The sequence below is a fragment of the Chlamydomonas reinhardtii genome, chromosome 5, assembly GCF_000002595.2.
Source record: "Chlamydomonas reinhardtii strain CC-503 cw92 mt+ chromosome 5, whole genome shotgun sequence".
NCBI classification, from domain to species: Eukaryota; Viridiplantae; Chlorophyta; class Chlorophyceae; order Chlamydomonadales; family Chlamydomonadaceae; genus Chlamydomonas; species Chlamydomonas reinhardtii.
Window position 1 is genome coordinate 1639066 of NC_057008.1, and position 13148 is coordinate 1652213.

The window sequence follows — 13148 nt, forward strand, 5'->3', positions numbered from 1 at the left end:
CCCCCACCCCCACCCCCATCCGGTGCTGTACCTGGCTACGCCTTCACTACTTGAATAATCATGGATGTAACCCCCCATCCTGTACCGCTTATCCAAATATCCTTGCACCCGCCCCCTCATGAATGTAACCCCCCTCCCCCTGCAGGTGCTGGTGCCGCGGGCCCAGATTGCTGACCTGCTGCCGGCGGTGCAGCTGGCGGCGGCCGCCTCCCGCCCCGGCACCGACTACGGAGCGGCCAAGGCGAGGTTCCTGGAGGCCATACAGGTGGGTGGGCTTGGGGGTGGGGTGGGGGGGGGATGTAGATACCAGCCCAAACTAAACCAAAACCAACGAAAACGAGCGGAGCGCAGGCAGAGGCGTTAGTTGCAAGCGATAATACTTGGGGAGGATTGGGGGGTTGGGGTGCAGGTTGTCGACACAAACTGAACCGAACACAATACAGAAGGGACGAGATACTGTATTCCTCTGCCGAGTAACCAAGAAGCCGCCGCACCGGCCCACAGAGCGGGAAGGACGTTTGGACTGAACTTTGAGAGGGCCCGGGAAGGGGAGGGACGGACGGGCAGGGGGAATTTCTTCACCCTTCTCAGCAAGGAACCAGAGACGGCACGAGGACGCAGGGCAGGACGGAAGGTAGCCAACTAGCCCTTGATGGGGCGGGGCTGGGCGGCGAGCTGGCTGTGCGTGGTTGTGTGTGACTGGTACGAATGTGTTATAAGTTTGGGATGTCATGTGTCTGTTTGTATAACAAAATGGCCACACGGATCTCCCGCCACCACCACCACCCCCAACACCACACCTGCTGTCTACTTCGCTACACTTCTCTGTACCAATCCTTGCAACCCCCCCCGCCCCCCCCCCCGCCCCTGTTGTGTGTGTGTTTGCAGTCGGGCGCCGCATCCGCGGTCAGCCCCCCCGACGTACGGCTGCAGGTGCGGAGGGCAGGTTGGAAGGGGGGAGGGAGGGCAGGAGGGATACAACGAGACACGCCTTCCACACAAGTTGATTTACCTGCACTTGGGTGGTGTCAGGTTGGTTCTAATCATGCACACACGCACACGTGCACACGTGTCTCCACACACAGGTGGACCTGTTCAGCTCGCTGCCTTCGGAGCCCACGGCGGCGGCGGCGGCAGGCGCGGCCGGCAGCGGCGGCGGCGGCGGCGCGGCGGCGGGCATGGTGGCGGCGGGTGTGCCGGCCCTGTCGGAGCTGACTGGCAGCTGGTCGGGGGCCATACAGGTGCGTGCGTGTGTGTGTGTGTGTGTGTGTGTGTGTGTGTGTGTGTGTGTGTGTGTGTGTGTGTGTGTGTGTGTGTGTGTGTGTGTGTTGGTGTTGGTGTTGGTGCGCGCTGTACGGCACGTGTCTGTGTGTGTGTAATTGTATTTGTGATGGCACGTAGACTCCCCGGAGGGCCTACCGGGATTCATTTGGTTACTGTAAAGTGGGCTTGTGTCCGCCACCGGCTGTGGCACCACCAATACACACGCATACACAGGTATACGGCGGCACCTCGGGACCCGCCACAGTGGACTTCTCGCTCTCGGGCCGCGACTGGCGCTGGGGAGCAGGATCCGGATCCGGATCCAATGCCGCGGGCGCCGCCGCAGCGCCCGGATCCGGCGCCGCAGGATCCGGGGCCTCTGGATCTGCCTCTGGATCCGGATCCGGATCTGGATCTGGAGTCAGCGGCGGCGTGCGGCTGTTTGACCGGCTGGTGGCGGTGGGCAGTGCGGACGGGCGAGAGGGGGTGGCGCTGGAGGAGCTGGCGGTGGACGCGGGTGAGTGAGAGCGGGGCATGGCGTGGCGTGTGTTATATGTGTATTCGTGTGTGTATGTGTGTGCGTATGTGTGTGTTTGATGTTGTATTCGTGCACCGGTATGTGGTATGTGCTGTATGTTTCCTGGTGGTTGTGTGTGGGGGAGGGGGGCAAGTCGTGGGGGCGAGCGCTGTTGTCCACGAACAACGCTCGGCATGGGGGGCCGCAGACGGCGCGCCGAGCCCCACCATGCCAAACCTAAAACCCTCATACACGCACCTCCCGCCGCCCCAATCCTGGGCGCCCCCGCCTCCATACACCGGGCTTCAACTTCCCTGCTTAACTTGGTCATGAGTGTAACCCCCCTCCCCCCACACCATCCGCCCCACCCCCGCCTCCGCCCCTCCCACCCAGGCCCTGCCAAGCTGCGCCTGGCAGGCTCGCTGCTGTGTGCCCGCCAGGACGCCCGACTCACCCTGTCCGACTTCCCGCTGGCAGTGCTTGACCCGCTGGCGGCGGCGGCGGCGCCGGCGCTGGAGCGGGCGGCGGCGGCGGCGCGGGCGCGGCAGGCGGCGGGGCAGGCGTCGCCGCTATCAGGTGGGCGGGGGCTCGGGGGTGGCGGCGGCGGCGGCGGCGGCGGGCGCGTTGCTGAAGTCGGTTGCGGGCGCAATTGAAGCTGCGCGCACACACATACGGCAAGGCCCGGCCGGGAGTCACTGTAGGCTTCGAGTTTAAGATACGGTATTTCGCCGTGTCCAAACTTGCACACGTTTACACACAGAGACACACACAGACACACAAGCAGTTCTTGGGCAAGTTGTTTCGTCTTAGCGCGTTGCGCTTGCCCAGCACACACGCAAACGCGCTCACAGCTCTGGACCAAGCACAACATCATTGTGTCCCTTCCCGCCTGCCCCTTACCATGCACACACGTACACATACGTACACATACACACACACATGCACGCACAAACACACACACATGCACGCACAAACACACACACACACACACACACACACACACACAAACCATCCCACCTCCCACACACCCAAAACGCTCACGCCCACAGCTCTGGGGCGGCGGCTGGAGGCCACCATGCAGTCGCTAGGGCTGAGGGCGCCCTCGGCCGGCGGCGGCGGAGACAGCGAGGAGGCGGCGTCGGAGGGCTCAGCGGCCGGCGGCGGCGGCGGCGGCGGCATTGGGCTGCTGGGGTCGCACCACGCCTCAGGAGCAGGCGGCGGCGGCGGCGGCGGGCCGCTGAGTGGGCGGCTGTTTGTGGACGGCAGCCTGGGCGGCAGCGTCAGCAGGCCGCAGGTGAGGGGGTTTGGGGTTGGGGGTGGGGGTGGAGGTGGGGGTGGGGGTGGGGGTGGGGTGGGTTGCAAGGATTGGTACAGAGACGTGTAGCGAAGTAGACAGCAGGGTGGGTGAGCGGTGACTGAGAGGTGGGGGTTTGTTTACAACTTGGTGAGGTGGATGTCATGGGGATGCGGGGCACCACCCCCAGTAAAGGTGATGGAGCCGACACGGCGTCCGGTTGGTGTCAGGGTCGGGGTTTGTGGTGGTGTTGGGGTGGGAAGGCAGCCGCAGGCAGCCGCGGGCGGCTGCATGGTGTTTTGTTCTTCAGCCCCCCTTCGTGGCCCAAACCCCACCCCTCGTCGACAACGTCGGGTGTTCCCCCTAAGATGGCCTACCGTCTACCACCTCCTTAGCTAACCATGAATGTAACCCCTCGCCGCCCCCGCCCCTGCTATACTACTGTTCCTGGCTACGCCTTTAATGCTTAAATCTTTATGAATGTCGCCCCCTCCTATTCTATTGTTCCTGGCTACGCCTTCATTTCAAAAATTATTATGCCCCCATGCACACGCGCACACGCACGCAGGCCTCTGTGCGGCTGCGGGTGGAGGACGGCGCCATCGGTGGGGCGCTGCTGGGCCGAGCGCAGGTGGGGGCGTGGGGGCGTGTGTGTGTTTGGAGCGGCGTGGCGTGGCGTGGCGTGGCGCGGCGTGGCGTGGGGTGGGGTGGGGCGCGGCGGGGCCCCTTGCTTCTCCTCGTGTTCCTTAACACACTCGTCGACCCTTTCCCCTTGTGCTTTCCAACCACACTGCCCCTCCAATGGCTTCCTTGGGCGGATTAAACTACCCGCCCTCCCCCGCCACGCTTCCCCTCCCCCCCTACCTCCAAACCCCCACAGGCCAGTCTGGTGGTGGACCCGCAGCAGCGGCTGCACGTGGACGTCGACCTGGCTCCCCGCGACCCGGGGGCAGGGGCAGCAGGAGCAGCAGGCAGGAAGGCAGGCGGCGCCGGCACGCGGCGCGGCAGAGGGGCAGCGGCGGGCGGGCAGGAGGCGGAGGCGCAGCAGCAGCAGACGCGGTTGGGCGCCGGCGCCAGCAGCAGCAGCAGTAGCAGTGGAGGGTATGTGCGGCTGTTTGGGACCGCTCGCCTGCCGTCGGCAGTAGCAGGAGGCGGCGGCGGCGGCAAGGGAGGAAAGGCCGCAGAGGCTGCAGCCAGCGACGCCGGCGGCGGCGGTGGCGGCGGGGGAGTTGGTGGTGGTGATGGTGGGAGGCGGGTGCGGCCGCCGGCGGCGCGAGGGGTGGTGGCGGCACGCAAGGGCGCGCGCGGCCCCCTGGCGGGAGTGGCGCAGCCTGCTACAGCCGCGCCTGTGGCGGTGCCGGAGGCGGCTGTAGCAGGCGCCAGCAGGGTTGAGCGCGCCTCCCCTGGTACTGCCGCCGCGCTGCAGAGCATTGCGGGGCAGGCAGCGGGGGCGGCAGGCGGCGGCAGTAGCAGCGGCACCCCCACCGACAGCCTCAGCAGTGAGAGCGGTGGCACAGGCAGCGAGCGGGCAACTGCTACTGCCACTGCTACTGCTGATACTGCTACTGCTACAGCCGCCAGGGGCGATGCGGCGAAGACGGGTGACGGCCAGATCCGCAGCCGCAGTAGCAGCGCGACCGGCTCCGGGGCTGGCAGTAGCAGTGCCGCAGCCAGCAGCGGCAGTAGCGGCAGTAGCAGCGAGACGGTGGATGCGGTAGGTGTTAGCGGCGTGGGTGCCGCTGAGCCGCTGGCGGCAGCAGGTGGCGGCGCCACTCGTGGCGGTGCCGGCGGCGGCGAAGCGGTGTTGGGTGCGGAAGCAAGGGAGGGGGTGGCACCGCAGGAGCGGGTCGCCAGGGACGCCGAGCGAGAGGGTGGGTATGCTGAGGGCGCGTCGGCACCGCCGCCCACCCCCACCGCACCGCAGCAGCAGCAGCAGCAGCAGTCGCGTGGCGGCAGCGGGCGCCCCCTGGCGTCCCACGCCCTGCTAGACAGCAGCAGTAGCAGCAGCAGTAAGAGCAGCAGCAGCAGTAGCAGCAGCAGCAGCCCCAATGACACAATCCCCCGCTCCACACCCCTGCCTGCCTCCCAGCCCACCGCTTCCTCCCAGAACAAAGCCTCTGGCCCGGGCACAGCGGAGGGAAAGGAGGAGGTGGCGGCCGAGGGCGAGGTGGCGTCGGCGGTGGCGGCCTCACGCGTCGAGGATGAGAACGCTAATGACGGCGCGGTGGCAGCGGACGTGGCGGCTGTGCCAGCGGCTGCGGGGCAGGAGGCGGGGGCGCTGGATTCGCAGGAGGCGCTGACGGAGCTGGGACTGGATCTGGCGGATCTGGATCTGGAGCAGCGTGATCATGGCGCCCATGGCCAGCTGGATCCAGATCTGGATCTGGATCAGGGGTCGCAAAGGCGCACTGCCGCCGCTACAGCCGCCGCCGCCGCCGCCGGCAGCAGCTTGACGGAGACGGGGGCGGCGTCGGAGGAGCTCCGGGGAGTGTGGGAGGATGGGCTGGAGCAGGAGGAGGGGGCCTCGGAGGGGGCCTTGGAGTGGGAGCGCCGACAAGGAGGCCCGCCGGACCAGGGCCGGGGCGAAGCCGAGGAGTCCGAGGGAGATGCGGCAGCGGAGGAGAAAGAGGAAGAGGAGGAGGAGGAGGAGCTGGTGGCGGAGCTGCACGTGCGCGACGGCGGCTTGGGTCTGCTGGTGGCTCTGGTGCCGGAGGCGGAGTGGCTGGGCGGCGGCGCGGCGGTGGACCTGAGGCTGCGGGGGCGGCTGGCGGCGCCGCGGGTGGAGGGCGCGGCGGTGGTGACCCGGGGGTCAGTCAGCAGCCCGGCCCTGTTGCGGTACCCGGTGTCGGACATCAACGCAGACATACGGGTGCGTCAGGAGGGGTTGGGGTGGGGTTTGGGGAGTGGGGTTTGGGAGAGTGGAGAGTGGGGGTTGGGGGATTGGGGAAAGGCAGAGCGCGGTCGGCTAAGGCAAGTAGTTTTGCCCTACCCACTGTTGTTTGTATTCACCTCCATTGCCTTGACATTGACTGCCTCCCTCCCTTTCCGTCGCGCCGTACGCAATTGTAATGGCGTCAATGGCATCAATGGTGTGTCGGCGGCGGCCGCCCGCAGTTCGACGGCACCACACTGCACGCGCGCTCCCTGGAAGCCACCATTGGCAAGACCGGTCACGTGCGGGTGCACGGCTCCCTACCCGTACAGCAGCAGCAGCAGCAGCAGCCAACTGCGCCAGCACCGGCCGCCGCCCCGACTGGCGCCGGCCGGTCGCATCAACACAACCACCACAACCACAATGACAACCACCACCACCACCACCGCCATCACGAAGGCAAGACTGAGGGCGCATTCGCCGCCTCCAGCAACAAGACCGGCACGGGCAAGCCCCCCGGGCCGACACCCTCCTCCATCCCCTCCGCTACTGCTGCTGCAGCCCCCTCTGCTACAGCTACAGCTACAGCTACGGCCGCAGCTGCAGCCGCACCGGCGGCTCAGGGTGTGGTGGTGGAGGTGTCGGGGGTGGAGCTGCGGGTGCGCGGCGCCTACAGCGGCCTACTGGACGGGCGGCTGAGCCTGAGACGCAGTCTGGCAGCGCCAGTGCTGGGGGGCCGGCTGCGGTTCAGCAAGGGCACAGCCTTCCTGCAGGCGCCCACCCAGGTGCGTGGGTGGGTGGGTGGGTGGGTGGGTGGGTGGGTGGGTGGGTGGGTGGGTGGGTGGGGGGCGGGTTGTGGGTATGGCTGGGTGGGTGAGCACGTGTACGGTGTGCTAACACTACACACACACACACACACACACACACACACACACACACACACACACACACACACACGACAGTGCTCTCTTCCCGTGTGCCCTGTGTGCTTGGCTGACCTACAATACAAACACACACACACACACACATATACACACACATGCACACACGCCCGCCCGCAGGGCCCAGCGGCGCCCTCCCCCTCCTCCTCCTCCGGCGACGGCGCTGCCGACGGCGCCGCCTCCCCCGACGGCGCCTCCGCCTCCTCCACCTCCCTGTCGGCCTCCTCCTCCGCCGCCTCCTCGGCTGAGGTGGTGCGCACCAGCTTTGCGCTGCTCAAGGCCGGGCGCAAGCGGGCGCTGCTGGCGGCGGGGCGGGCGGCGGCGGCGGCGGGCGGCGCGCTGGCTGGGGAGCACGTGAGTGTGTGTATGTGTGTATGTGTGTGTGTGTGTGAGTGTGTGTATGTGTGTGTGTGGGGGGGGGGGGTGACGGTGGAGTGGGGGTTGTAAATACCAGCCCAAACTAAACCAATACCAACGAAAGTGGGGGTAATGTCATCATTTTGTTGTTAGTCAACCAGGGACACGAGGACGGGGATGGGGCCGGGGCCAGGCCCCACGAGTGGATCGCACGGGGTGGGGTTGTAGGAGGGGGGGGTCAAGGGGTGTGTGTGGGACAGCCTGCAGTACGATATGTTGTGTTGGTGACGAACGCTTGGCAGCCTTCCACTTCCTCGCCTGAAACATAGGACTGCAAAGCCCCGCCGCCACCACCGCCACAATCACCACCACCACAACCACCACCACAACCACCACCACCACAACTTGCCACCGCATCCACCGCAGGACGCGGCTGCGGGCGGCGCCGGCGGCAGCTCGGGCGCTGCGGCCCCCGCTCCTCCTCTGACTCTGGCGGGTCTGGAGGTAGTGCTGGGGCCCGACCTACGTGCCGTGTTCCCGGTGGTCCTGAACCTGGGGCTGAGCGGCGCCGTGTCGCTGTCGGGGCCCGCCGACCCAGATCGCCTGACGCCCGTGGGGGTGGTCAGCCTGGACAGCGGCACACTCAACCTGCTGGCCACACAGGTGGGTGTGTGTTTGTGCTGGGCTGGGGTTGGGGTGGGGTGGGGGGAAGGGGCGGTGGGGCGTGGGTGGAGGTGGGATGGGCGCGGCCAGAGCCGCCATGCCCTATCAGCTGCAGTGAAATGGCATTGCGGAGCTTGGTTGCGTATCAGCGAAGCTTATCCCTAAGGTTGAGTTCGGCCATGAGCAAGTGCTGTAACGTGGTCTCGTAGCAAGAATGTGATGGACGGGGCTGCGAGGGGCCACACGGGGCAGTCGGGGCGCGTGGGGGCGTTGTCCGCTGTGGCACTGGGTTGCGCCTTGTCTGGGGCGGGCAAAGGGCGAATGGCTGAGGGGGCGTGGGGACCGGGGGCGGTCCTCGCGACCCTACACAGCTGCTGAGAAGACCTCCCCCTGAGCCCTTCTCTGAGCCCTTCCCTGAGCCCTTCCTTGAGCCCTTCCCTGAGCGGCACTGTGGCTTCAGCCGTGAGGGTGCCCTGTCTCATGGCCCCTGCTGCTACTCTTACTGTTGGGCGCTTCCTGCCTGTTGCCTTTGTCCTGCAGTTCGTCCTGGATCGCGAACACGACAATCGCATCGTCTTTGGCCAGCCCGACATGCAGCAGCAGCAGCAGCAGCCGCAGGGGCCCGGGGAGGCGGGCGGCGGCGGCGGCGCGGGTGGCGGCGGGGGTGGCGGCGGCTCTGGCCGGGAGGCGGCGGCGGCGGCGGCGGCGGACGCTGGGGCCCCCGGCGCGGCCATGGACCCCTTCATAGACATTGCGCTGGTGTCCGGCGACCTGCGGGCGGCAATCCAGGTGAGCGTGTGTGTGTGGGGGGGGGGGGAGTGGGCGAGGAGGGGATCACACTCATGATAAGTATTAAGAAGCGAAGCAGTAGCCACACACATTTGGGGAAAGGCCGGCGGGTGGGGGTGTTTTTTCACCATTTCCACTGAGAAGCGGAGGCAACAGGACGTGCGTGCGCGGCTCCTCCGTTCACTACCCTGGCGTGCGCAGAGCTTTTCGATCCTGTCAAAAGTTATTACGTCCCTTGTTTGTCTGTGTTGTTAGACTTCTGTGACTGTTTGTCGACGTCTGTGTGTTCACCCAATTGTGTCACAGGGCCGCGGCAGTACCTGGCAGGAGGGACTCTCCCTCACAGCCTCTGGCACACCCCTGCTGGGGGGCGGCCCCGGCGGCGGCGGCGCCGGCGGCGGCGCGGCCAGTGGCGTCCCGGGCGGCGGCGGCGGCGGAGGCGGAGGCAATGACGTACTGGCGGCTGGCCTGGACGGTGGCGGCGGCGCCGGCGGCGTGGCGGGCGTGGGTGGCGGCGCGGGCGGTGCGGGCGGCGGCGGCGGCGGCGCTGGTGGCGGCGAGTCCATCGGCGACGCGGCCCGCATTCTGGAGGAGCGCCTGGCGGATGCCCTGCTGGGTACGTATGGGTACCGGCGTGGGTGTGGGTGTGGGTGCTTGTTAGTGGTCGGGTTCTGGGTGATGGTTCGTTACTTCGTTGGTGGGTTGGTCGCATGCGCATGACACGCGCATGAAGTAGCGCATGAACAGCTACAGCGAAAAGGCCACGCTCGCAGCAGCACACCCGCCCATAACCCCCACCCCACCCCCCCGAGGTCTGGTTTAGTTTAGGCTGGTATGTACAACCCCACCCCCACCTGCTGCTGCTGCTGCTGCTGCTGTGTGTGTGTGTCCTGTGCTGCTGCCCCAGGCGAGAAGGGGCAGCTGGCTCTTCGCTCGCTGGCGCGCTCCACAGTGAGCTCGCTGCTGCCGCGCATCGAGACACGCGGCCAGGTGGGCGCGGGAGGGAGGCAGGGAGAGGGAGGGAGGGATAGCGTGAATGTGTTTGTGCATGTGTGTTTCTGTGTTTCTGTGTTTTTGTGTATGACACTGCGATGGCAGCAGTGCCGCCGGGCGGGCGCCACTCCGCTCTTTACACTTCTCTGTACCGGTCTTTGCAACCCCTCCCACCTCCCTGGCACTGTCCTACACCTGTCTTCACCCCAACACCTGCCCTCACCCAAACGGCCACACACCTACCTCGTCTACCGTCTACCACTTCATTAACTAGTCATGGATAACCCCACCTCCAACACAGTTTGGCAATGCGCGCTGGCGGCTGGTGGGTGCGCCCAGCCTGCCCTCGCTGCTGTCGCTGCCCGACCCCGTGGCCCAGCCCTCGCGCTTCCTGTCCACACTGGCCCTGGGCACGGAGGTGGAGGTGGCGTTCGGCAGGAGGCTGCAGGTGGGGTGGGGTGGGGTGGGGTGGGGTGGGGGGAGAGGGGAGTGGCGGTGCGGGTGGGGGGAGAGGGGGGTGGCGGCGCGGGTGTGTGTATCGGGTGGGGTGGGGAGGGTAACAGCCCCCAACCCAAACTAAACCCAAGGTAATAGAGCGAGGAGGAGAGCTTGGCCGACGCTTTGACAACGGGGGGGGGGCGTGTGTGTTTGGGGCGGGGGGGCGGGGTTGATTTGTGGGGGCGTGTGGGTATGGGTATGGGTGTGGGGTATGGTGTGTGTAGTCCGGTGTGCGGAGAGACACGGGGGGCCGGGTGCGCGCAGGAGGGAGGGAGCGAACGGCAAGGATGCGGGGCTCTGGTGAGGAGTGGCTATAGAGCCGAGGCTGAGGGAGTAGGGGCGTAGATCCGAACACCTTTCCCGCACTCCACCGCACTCCGCACCCCTGAACGCTGCCTCCCACCACTTCGCTCTCTGGCTTATTCCAATCCGCCCCGCTGCGTTGCCTGCTGCGCTTTGTCCCCGCTGCTCCCTGCCTTAGTCCCACTGCCACCACCACTCCCACCACAACCACTCCTAGCCACCACAACCACTCCCACCACAACCACTCCCACCCACCCACTTCCACACACACACACACACACACACACACACACACACACACGCCCCGCGCAGGCCTCGCTGTCTCACAAGTTGGGTCAGGACCTGGGCCGCGGCGGTGGTGAGCTGCCTGGCGGCGGCGGCGGCACCGAGGCCCGACTCAGCCTGCAACTGAGCGACCGGGTGCGGCTGCAGGCGCACCTGGCGCGGGGGGCGCTCATCCCCTCCGTCACACTGCAGTACAGCAGCGAGGGCATCGCCGGCGGACTGGGGGGCAGCAGTAGCAGGGGCGAGGGGGGCAGTAGCAGGGGCGAGGCGGGCCGTGGTCCGGCGGCCGGTGCGGCGGAGGGGGGAGCGGGTGGTGGTGATGGGGGTGTGCCGCGCAAGTCGGGCGACGGCGGGGCTGCTGGGAGCAGCAGCAGCAGCGCCAGCGGCGGCGGCGCCGGCGCCGGCGCCAGCGGTGGCATCGAATCGCACGCCACGCCTCCCGCAACCGGCAGTAGCAACAGCAGCGCCAGCAACAGCAGCAATAGCAGCAAGAGCAGCGGAGGCGGCGGAGGCCGACCCAAGGAGGTGAACAGGGTGCAGCTGCCTACTCAGATAGCACCACTTGAGTCACGGCGGCTTGAGGCCCGGCCGCGGGGTGGGGCGGCGGGTGAGCGGCCGGAGGCACACTGATTGCGGGCGGCAACCAATGCTGGGTACCGTAATGAGCTTCATTGGTGTGATGAGGTGCGGACTTGGCCGCGGGCGTAAGCGGCTGGTACTTTGTTTAACCGGCGAGTTGGTTAGATCCTTAGTTAGATCTTGCAGGAGGCGGCAAGAACCGGGCTATGGGTTATGTTCTTAAGACGGACGGGGGATAGACACGGAGCTAGGACGGACGGACGGCACTCGCAGGGTGGGGTCAGTCTGGAACTTTTGTTTGTACCCCATAGCCCACTGCTTAGCTGGAGCTCGGAAAGCGCGAGAAGCCGCCGCGGACGCAACACTCCCTTGAGCCAGGGTCCGCAACAGAGCCACCACAGTACCGGCAGCAGCTGCAGCAGCTGCAGGGCCCCTGGGACGAAGCGGCGGCCGCGGCCGCGGTGGAGCCGTGGAGGGCAGGCACAGCGCCGGCAGCCAGCCCTCCTGGGCCCTCCGCAAGCTCCGTCAGCAGATTGCATTGGTTACAAGAGGGACCTGCTGACGCAGTTCACGAGCCAGTGACGTCAGCAGGCACGCCGCGAGCGATTCATTTCGCGACGCTACTGCGATGCTGGGCTCGAACGTGAGCGCCATCCCCGTACTGCTCGATCAACGAGTTGTGCAAATGCACAGAAATGCATAGCGGTCGCATCAGTGATCAGTTGCCACTCGCGTTGTGCTGCCAGGTGCCCATTCCCCTTTGCGAGGACGCAGCCGGAGGGCCAGAAGACGCAGGCGCTAGAGAGCAGAGTGACAAGCGGCGCAGAGGGTGACGTTGACAGCCCGCCGATGGCAGCAAGGCGACGACGCCGGCTGTAGGCGAGGAGCTGCCGCGCGTGAGCGACTTCCTGCAAGAAGCGGCGGCTGTGGCGGCTGGCCAGGTGCGCACGGCATTGGGCGGGGGAGGGGGGAGGGGGGCGGCGGCCGGCTGCAAGGGGGGCGTGCTGAGGGACGGGGGCGCGGTGACGAGGGGGCGGGAAAAAGCGGCACGTGTGCCGCGCTCCCCCCAGAGTTGTTCGCATTCCATGTACACAGCACGCGGCGCTTACCCCACGTGGCTGCATAGCGCCCGGTGGCGTCTGCAGGAGCAAACAGCGACAGCAGGAGCAGCAGCAGCTGGGGCAGGGCGCAGCGGCCAGGCAGCATCCGCCGTCCCGCAGTCGGCGTATGGCTGGCGGGCGTTGGCGGCATCCACAGCCATGCGCTTGCTGGAGGCCGGCGGCTTGCTGCCGGTGCGCGTCCGCTGGCACTGCTGCAGTCGCAGTCGCCATCCTTCGCGCAGGGCAAGCAGGTTGTCAACACCAATAAGCTGGGCACGCGCGGCGTCGCGCTGACGCCGCTGTCGCCGGGCGGGCAGCACGTGCAAGTGCGCTACGACTCGGGGCGCGATTTCAGATTGCAGTCCTTGACCCTCGCGGTGCGCCCGCTGCTGGGGAATTGTCACGCACGCTGCTGCCGCCGGAGCACCAGGCGCAGCATGGCGCGGCGGGGCCGCCAGCAGTACGGGGCCAGCAGACGGACGGAAACTCGACAGCTTCGTTATTACACAGCATATATTTATGTCCGGTTCTGTCACTGTTTGTCAGACTCCATCTTCTGGCTGCACGGCCGCCGCAGCACACACTGCGCGCGTAACGAACCGTCCTTCTAAACTTATAAGACCGTCTCCTGGCTGCACGGCCGCCGCGACGCACACTGCGCGTGCAGCCAGGAGACGGTCTTATAAGTTTAGAA

General features: G+C 66.9%; 1 protein-coding gene across 1 annotated transcript in view; it reads left to right on the forward strand.

Moving 5' to 3' along the window:
- CHLRE_05g243150v5 (uncharacterized protein) overlaps positions 1-13148 on the forward strand; it is a 20102-nt gene that overhangs the window by 6328 nt on the left and 626 nt on the right. The window contains exons 13-29 of the mRNA XM_043062443.1: positions 146-265; positions 889-933; positions 1086-1241; positions 1498-1780; positions 2174-2356; positions 2830-3074; positions 3643-3705; positions 3955-5943; positions 6189-6731; positions 7008-7241; positions 7671-7907; positions 8448-8696; positions 9003-9312; positions 9604-9686; positions 9991-10137; positions 10803-11997; positions 12101-12295. Coding sequence (XP_042924703.1) covers positions 146-265; positions 889-933; positions 1086-1241; positions 1498-1780; positions 2174-2356; positions 2830-3074; positions 3643-3705; positions 3955-5943; positions 6189-6731; positions 7008-7241; positions 7671-7907; positions 8448-8696; positions 9003-9312; positions 9604-9686; positions 9991-10137; positions 10803-11405 — 5490 coding nt within the window. The 3' untranslated portion in view covers positions 11406-11997; positions 12101-12295. The remainder of the gene's footprint in view (positions 1-145; positions 266-888; positions 934-1085; positions 1242-1497; positions 1781-2173; positions 2357-2829; positions 3075-3642; positions 3706-3954; positions 5944-6188; positions 6732-7007; positions 7242-7670; positions 7908-8447; positions 8697-9002; positions 9313-9603; positions 9687-9990; positions 10138-10802; positions 11998-12100; positions 12296-13148) is intronic.